This window comes from Helianthus annuus, chromosome 11, assembly GCF_002127325.2.
Source record: "Helianthus annuus cultivar XRQ/B chromosome 11, HanXRQr2.0-SUNRISE, whole genome shotgun sequence".
Lineage (NCBI taxonomy): Eukaryota > Viridiplantae > Streptophyta > Magnoliopsida > Asterales > Asteraceae > Helianthus > Helianthus annuus.
The window spans coordinates 101,766,892-101,775,605 of NC_035443.2; the positions used below are offsets into that span (position 1 = coordinate 101,766,892).

Genomic DNA, 8,714 nt, shown 5'->3' on the forward strand with positions numbered 1-8,714 from the left:
GTCGGTGGGTTGAACTACTGAACGATTACGAATGCGCCATCAAGTACCATCCAGGCAAAGCCAATGTTGTGGCTGACGCTCTCAGTCGGAAAGATACTTTACCTAGGCGCGTGCGAGCACTGCAGCTTACTATTCAGTCTGGTCTTCCTGCACAGATACGAGATACTCAGGAAGAAGCATTGAAACCAGAAAACGTCAGGGCTGAAGCCCTACGTGGCTCAAGGCAACGATTAGAACAGAAGGAAGACGACGCCTATTATGTAACAGGACGCATTTGGGTCCCACTATATGGCGGTTTACGAGAACTTGTTATGGATGAAGCTCACAAGTCTCGCTACTCGGTACATCCAGGTTCGGACAAAATGTACCACGATCTCAGAACTACATATTGGTGGCCTAGCATGAAGGCCCACATAGCAACTTACGTCGGCAAGTGTTTGACCTGTGCGAGGGTCAAGACGGAGTACCAGAAACCTTCAGGCCTACTTCAGCAACCCAAGATACCACAGTGGAAATGGGAAGAAATTTCCATGGATTTTGTTACTGGCCTGCCTAGATCCCAGCGTGGGAATGATACTATTTGGGTGATCGTAGATCGACTCACAAAGTCTGCTCATTTCTTCTTTTTTTTTTTTTGGGTAAAGGGTTACCCCGATGAATTTTATAAATGAACCAAATAAGCACAAGGGTGTATCAAAGCGACACACCAACTAGACTTGACAACCCAAGCCTAGGAAACAAGCAACTCAACCAACAAACAACCAAAACAAAGACAACCACACAAAACAACCAAACCAAACCTAAAAACAAACACAAACACAAATTAGCCTGGCTCCGCTACATTATCTTCGTTCTCTTCAATCTTCCACAACTTGAAAATCCTTTCCTTAGTTGAAGCCACCCGAAACCTGAATCCCATCAGACGCAATCGAACCGAGTTTTTAATTACCTCAATCACTTGAGCTACCGTCCTCTTATGATTTTTAAAAATCCTGTTATTCCTCTCTTGCCAGATGTAGTAAGACGAAGCCGCAATCAACAATTTACAAACAACATAATCCGGTTTCTTAGAACCGGAATGTTGATCCACCCAGCCTATTAACGATTCCCAAGAATTATCCACGCTCCTCAGCTGAACCAACTTCTTAACGTTACTCCACACTTGATCCACAAAAGAGCATCGGAAAAATAAGTGATCCCGACTATCACGATCCGTGTAACATAGCGGACAACACATCAAATTTAAATTTGTAAGATTCCCTGCTTCCCAAGCTGTCAACCGGTCCTGAGTTTTTAGTTTATTTCGAAACGCCAGCCACAAATGAAATGAGTGCCTCGGAATGCATTGAGAAAACCAAACCATGTTAGACCACATCACCTGATTCTCCCTATTCCGAATTGTATTCCAAACCTGAGCCGATTGGAATTCACCAGTTTTCCCATCCAAATCTTTCCACACCAAACGATCAATAGAATTAGGAACAGTAACCGGAACCGAGATCGTGAATAACACCGGAAAGAGATCCAACCAAGCTTGCGGCCACTTCCAATTTCCGTTTTGATCAATAACGTCTGCAACTGTAGACTGTAACGAAAAGCCAGCATTAGCAATGGCCCGAGGAGATATAAAGGAACTAAGCGGACTTAGCGAGCACCACATATCACTCCACACATTGGTTTGAACACCACTCTGAATAGAAGACCATATGTGAGGCCGAATGATATGACGAATAGATAAGATCTTTCGCCATCCCCAACTAATACTCCCACGGCACGGAATATCCCAAAAGTTTCGACCTTTAAGCTTATACTCATGAATCCATCGAACCCAAATAGAATCCCACTTAGTGATAATACTCCAAATATGGTTTGTCATAAGCGATTTATTGACATCAGAAATACTTCTAATGCCCAAACCACCCTCATTCTTCGGCAAACACACTTCTTTCCATGCGACCTTGGCACGAATTCTACCATCCGAACCCGCATTCCACAAAAATCTGCGAATACGCTTTTCAAGCTCATTAATAACCCTAGCCGGAATATTGAACACTGAGGCCCAATAGATGTGCATTGATGAGAGAACCGAGTTAATAAGTTGTAACCTACCAGCAAACGACAAAGCTTTGGTTGCCCAATTAACAATCTTTTTATTCATACGCTCAATGAGGACCATGCAATCTTTATATAAAAGTCTTGAAGAAATAAGCGGAACCCCTAGATAGCGGACCGGAAGAACACCCTCCTGATAAGGCATAATATTCAGAATTTCCTGTCGAATCGAGTGAGGAACATTGCAAAAAAACACCGTACTCTTAGCTGGGCTAGGCGCAAGACCTGAAATATTAGTAAATATCTCCAGCGCTTCTTTTATTTTCTTAACAGAGACCACATCACCATGCACAAAGATAAATAAGTCATCAGCAAAAGACACGTTAATTATCTTCTCCTTAGCACAGTGAGCATGATATTTAAAAGGCATACTAGCTGCTCGCCTAAGCAGAAGCGATAAGACCTCCATGACTAGCGTAAATAAGTAGGGCGACATAGGATCACCTTGCCTTAAACCCCGCTTACCCCTGAAATAACCATGCAGACTACCATTAATACATAAAGAGTACGACACCGTGGACACACACGTCATGATCCAATTCACCATTTTATGATGAAACCCAAACCGAACCAGAACATCCTCCAAAAAACTCCAATTGACAGTGTCGTATGCTTTCTGAATATCAATTTTGAATGCACACCTAGCCGGTCCCCTGTTCAAATGATACTTGTGCATCAATTCCTGAGTGAGGAGAATGTTATGCGAAATCTTCCGACCCGGCACAAAAGCTGATTGGTTAATGCTGACAAGCGAACCCAAACTATCTTTCAAACGATCAGTAATGATTTTGCTAATACATTTGTACAAAACATTGCAACATGATATCGGCCGATAGTCCAACACCGAATCCGGAATGTCTTTTTTCGGGAGCAAGGCAAGAATAGTGTGATTAATTTGTTTAAGAAGTTTACCGTTTTCAAAAAACTGTGAAACCGCATTAGTAACTTCCTTCCCGACAATGGTAATGGTACCACAGTGGGTCGAGTGGCTGGTAATCAGGGAGGGTCCACCGCGGGCCGAGTTGAGAAAAAACCGTCGAGTGACAGGCAGGAATCGGATGAGGAGGAGGTTGAAGAAATCTACAACGAAACTAGTGCATTCATGACATCGGGTACTCATCCTTTTTCTTCGAAAGCAGGGGCAAGCACCTCTTCTTCAAAGTTCTCGAATGGATAGGTTGTCTGCTTTTCGTCTGAAGGGGCTGCGGTTTTGTGGCCATTTTATTTTTGATGATGGTGGCTGAGATTATGTTTTGTGGTTTGCATTGTTTTGTCTACTAGATGTCGTGTCATGATGTATAGTAGACTAGGTTATGGGGTATTATAGGTCTTTGGTTTTTTGTTTTTGTTTTACATATATGGGGCATGTCCTGTATATGAACTAGTGTGGAACACATCCTCACTACTTGTTCTTATTTGTTTTGGCATTTTAATAGAATCACCGGGGTAACCCTTTACCCAAAAAAAAAAAAAAAAAACTTCCTTCCCGACAATCTCCCATGCTTTCTTGAAAAAAGTCGATGTATACCCATCAGGCCCAGGGGCCTTGTCCTCTCCAATACTAAACATGGCGTTCTTAACCTCCTGACGAGTAATCGGACGAATCATATTCTCCGCATCTTCGTTACTAAGCACATTAGAAAACAAGTTTTCCAAGTTCGTTGTCTCGACCGGATGCTCCATGCCCAAAAAGTTTGAATAATGCAGAACCATAGCATCAGCAACATCTTCTCCTTCATGTCTAGCCCCTATAAGATCCATAACACTATAAATCCTCGCTCTAGCATTCCTAGATTTCACAATGTTATGAAAAAATTTTGTGTTCGAGTCCCCTGCACAAAGCCATTCTACCTTAGACTTCTGTTTCAGAAAGCATTCCTCATCATAGGCAGCCGCTTGAAAATCTTTAAGACATTGAGTTTCCCGTTGACGCAGATGACCACTCCACGGATTACGATCAACCCGACCTTGAATCTCATCTAGCTCCTTCCTCAAATTATTAACTTTCATATGCAAGTTTCCCTGAATGAATAAGAGCTTTCTCAACCTCGGCTTTAAATTCCTCAACTTCTTTACAACCAAAAGCATAGCGATCCCCTCCACATTCTTCGTCCACTCTAGTTTAACAATCTCCTTAAATTCTGGCTTGGTGGCAATAAAGTTCGGAAACTTAAAAGGCCTTGGCCGAAACCCACTAGAGCCGAGAATTTTTAGGATACAAGGAGTGTGATCCGAAACTCGAAACAGATGAAACATCGCATAAGCAGAAGGAAACTAGTCCAAAAACGTATCATTACCCATTATTCGATCTATCTTTTTCAATAAGCCAACTCCACTCTTAGGCTTTTGATTCCATGTATACTGCAGCCCATGCGCATTTATATCCATCAACTCAGTTTGTTGGATACAATCCTGAAATTCTCGCATGCCAATAGACTGTTTAGAACCCCCGCATAACGAATCTTCAATGTTGAGGGCGGAATTAAAGTCCCCCATAACCACCCACGGTTTATCATGACAAAACATCTTATGCTTACATAAATCAACCCAAAGCGATCTCCGATCTATATACTTGTTCTCCGCATAAACAAAAGAACAAAAAAGAACTCTCTTGGTAGCCTTAAAAATAACCTGAGTATGCATAATTTGATCCGATTGAGCAAGGACCATAACATCTAGATTATCAACATTCCATCCCAGAATGATTCTTGTACCACGACTGCATACACCACCATTCGACGTCCAATTCCAATTACGAAACACAAACTTGCAGACTTTAGCCAACTTACTAACATCCACATGCGACTCAAGAATAGCACACAACTCTAAATTATTTTCAGCAAAAATAGTACGAACCTCACTTTGTTTCAGAGGCCGGTTCAAGCCCCTAATATTCCAAGACATTAAACTACCCATTTAAACTAGTTGAACCGGGAGTGCTTGCCCCCTCAGAGAGATTAATATGCTGATTATTAGACATAAACTTAGCCATTTCCGTCGGAATATCGTCTATAATCTCGTCTATGCCATGAGCCGTTCGAAAGCCCTTCTCATCCATGCCATCTTTGTTACCAGGTATACTCTCATTCCCATCCCCCTCTCCTGAATCAAGAATATCAAATGCATTCGAAGTTTTAACATTGAACGTACTCGACCCCGAACCGGAATCCTTCTTTGTACCAGACGTGCTAGCTCCTGTCTTGTTAGATTTTTGCCTATAAACAAACTTTGTTTTTTGTTTCCTATGCATAGCTCCAACTTTCGCAACCTTTCTTCTGTCCGTAATAAACCCTTCATCATCAACAGTAACTTGTTTGGGATTAGCATTAGAACTTTTCGGACAATTTTGATCATTATGACCAAATATGCAGCATGTTGAACAACGCTGTGGTTTCCATTCGTATTCAACCGAGATCCTTTCCATGATAAATCCCTCTTCCTCCAGTTTCGGAATAGCAACAACTATATGTTCCTTGAGCTCTTCATCAGCATTAACTTCTATCAAGGCCCTAGCAAAGCTACTCCTGCCCCAGCTATTAGCACACATGTCCGCCGTATAACTATCCAACCTTTTTGGAACCCCAATTTTTGACGCTAGAAGACTTAAGCCATCAACAGTATAAATAGCAATAGGAACATTGTGCATTTTAACCCACACAGGAACTAACTTAATCCCCTCCATTTTTAAGATTATCGATGGAGACCATATGTTAAGCAATAACGGGATTTTGCGAATTAACCACGGCCCACCCTCAAGAACCTTGTTCATTCCTTCTTTTGTATCAAACTTGAAAAAGAAAAAACCTTCCGAGTTCATCATAACCTTTTTTTTTTGGGTAAAGGGTTACCCCGGTGAATATTATATATCAACAGAAAAAAACAGGGTGTGACAAGAAACTGGCACACACTACTAGACTTGGCATACCAAGCCTAGGCAATCCAAAAAGCAAACACAACCAAAGACAAAACAGCCCAGAACTACAAAGGACAACAAAACAAACACGGCCACAACTAAACTAGACACCCAAAACTCAGATTAACTCATTTAGCCTGGATCATTAACTTGATTCTCTGTGGAGATCTTCTATTTCTCTAAAACTCTTCTGTTCACCGGATTGTTGTCCTCTTTGAACCCCATCACTTTTAACCGGACCGTATGAACAATCACCTGCGCCACCTGTTCGGGAGTTCGGCAATTTTGAGAGAATAAGCGATTATTTCTCTCTTGCCAAACAAAGTACGAAGATGCTGCTATAAGAATCTTGCAAATAACATGAACCAACTTCTTCGAATCAGCATATTGAGCCATCCATATCATAATAGAACTCCAATTGTCAGTTACACTATCCAAATCCACCATTGTCTTCACACTGTTCCAAATTTTAGACGCGAAAGAACATTGAAAGAAGAGATGATCACGCGAGTCCCGGCCGTACCTACAAAGAGGACAACACATTAACCTTAAGTTAGTTTCGCTTCCTGCTTCCCAGGCAGCCAATCTGTCTTGCGTCTTTAGCTTATCTTTGCAAACAAGCCACATATGAAACGAATGTCTCGGGATACATTGAGTGAACCAAACCATGTTTGCCCACGAAACGATACCATCCCTGTTGCGTATTGAATCCCACACCACCCCGGATCCGAAGCTACAAGTGTTTCCTTCCAGGTCCTTCCAACTGAGTCTATCCTCCATATTTTGCTCTAGAATCGGAACAGGTAAGTTAATTAAAACCGGGTATAAATCATTCCAAGCTTGAGGCCATTTCCATTGAGAATGATCATCAATCAGATCCGCAACACAAGACTGGAGGTTAAAACCTGCATTGGCAATGTGCCTCGGCGTAATAAACGATCTGAGCGGGCTGCATTCACACCAATTATCGCTCCACGCATTTGTTTGAGACCCACTCCGAATAGAAAACCAGACGTGAGGACGAACCAGCTCGCGAATGGAGAGAATTTTCCTCCATCCCCAGCTCATGCTTCCACGACACGGAATATCCCAAAAAGACTTTCCTTTCAGCTTATATGAGTGAATCCAATTGACCCATAAAGATTTCCGTTTGGTAATAATACTCCATATATGATTGGTGATCAAAGCTTTATTGACATCAGCAATACTTCGAATGCCTAATCCACCTTCCTTTTTGGGTAAACAAACGTCTTTCCAAGCCACTTTCGCTCGAACTCTACCATCAGTTCCCGCATTCCATAAAAATCTTCGGATTCTTTTCTCAAGATCATGAATGATACGAACAGGAATTATAAAGACGGACGCCCAGTATATATGCATAGAGGAGAGGACCGAATTTATAAGTTGAAGCCGACCCGCAAACGACAAAGATTTATTCATCCAGCTCGTAATTTTATGCTCCAACCGATCAACAAGAATCTTACAATCCTTAAAATTTAGCTTAGTGGTAATAAGCGGAACCCCAAGATATCGAATAGGGAGAACACCTTGTTGAAAGGGCATTACACTCAGAATCTGTTGACGAACCGATGGAGGGACGTTACACAAGAATACCGTGCTCTTTGAAGGGCTCGGAACTAAACCGGAAATACTAGTGAACAACTCAAGAGCATTTTTAACCTTCTTAACCGAGCTGATGTCACCATTAACAAAAATAAACAAATCATCCGCGAATGAGACGTTAATGATTTTCTGCTTAGCGCAATGAGCATGATATTTAAACGAAGATTCAGCCGCCTTTTGAAGCAATAAAGAGAGCACCTCCATGATAAGCGTGAATAAGTAAGGCGACATGGGATCCCCTTGGCGCAGGCCACGTTTTCCTGGGAAATATCCATGGATATCACCATTAATACTGACCGAATAAGAAGCAGTGGTTACACAGGTCATGATCCACTTAACCATCTTATTATGAAAGCCAAAACGTTGAAGCACCACCTCCAAAAAACTCCAATTCACCGTGTCATATGCTTTCTGAATATCAATCTTAAAGGCACATCTCGGGGGACCTCTATTGAGATGGTAGTTGTGCATGAGCTCCTGAGTGAGAAGGATATTATCTGATATTTTCCTACCCCGCACAAAAGCGGATTGGTTAATCCCCACAAGCGACTCCAGGCTACCCTTTATTCTCTCCGTGATAATCTTACTTATGCACTTGTACAGAACATTGCAACAAGAAATTGGACGATAGTCCAATACTGAATCCGCCGTATCTTTCTTTGGAATCAATGACAGAATCGTGTGATTTATTTGTTTCAACAGCTGACCATTATCAAAGAAATCCAACACCGCATTAGTGACCTCATCACCCACTATATCCCACGCATGTTTAAAAAAGGCTGATGTGTACCCATCAGGACCTGGGGCTTTATTTTCACTAATACTGAACATGGCCTGCTTAATCTCCTCACGAGTAACCTGACGAACCATGTAATCCGCAACATTAGCCGAGAGAACATTTGTAAAGACATCCTCCAAGTTCACCGATTCAACCGGGTATTCTACCCCCAAGAAGTTTGAATAATGAGAAACCAACGCATCCACAACTCCATCTCCATCATGACGAGTACCCGAAGCATCCACAATACTATGAATTTTACATCTTGCATTCCTGCTTTTCACCATA

The 8,714-nt window shown here is 41.9% G+C and overlaps 1 protein-coding gene across 1 annotated transcript; it reads right to left on the reverse strand.

Annotated features, from left to right (window-relative positions):
• Window positions 1-823: 823 nt before the first annotated feature.
• Window positions 824-4,368, reverse strand: LOC110888142. Its single transcript, XM_022135681.1, has 2 exons — window positions 3,641-4,368; window positions 824-2,579 (listed from the first exon to the last, which is right to left on the reverse strand). The coding sequence occupies exons 1-2, from the start codon at window positions 4,366-4,368 to the stop codon at window positions 824-826; spliced, it is 2,484 nt and encodes an 827-aa protein (XP_021991373.1).
• Between the last annotated feature and the right edge of the window lie 4,346 nt (window positions 4,369-8,714).

Coding starts and splice junctions, on each gene's coding strand:
- LOC110888142 (XM_022135681.1), bottom strand. CDS start 4,368: ATGTTTCATCTGTTTCGAGTTTCGGATCACACTCCTTGTATCCTAAAA. Junction 2,580..3,640: donor AAGGCCCCTGGGCCTGATGG/GTATACATCGAC, acceptor TGGTTATTTCAG/GGGTAAGCGGGGTTTAAGGC.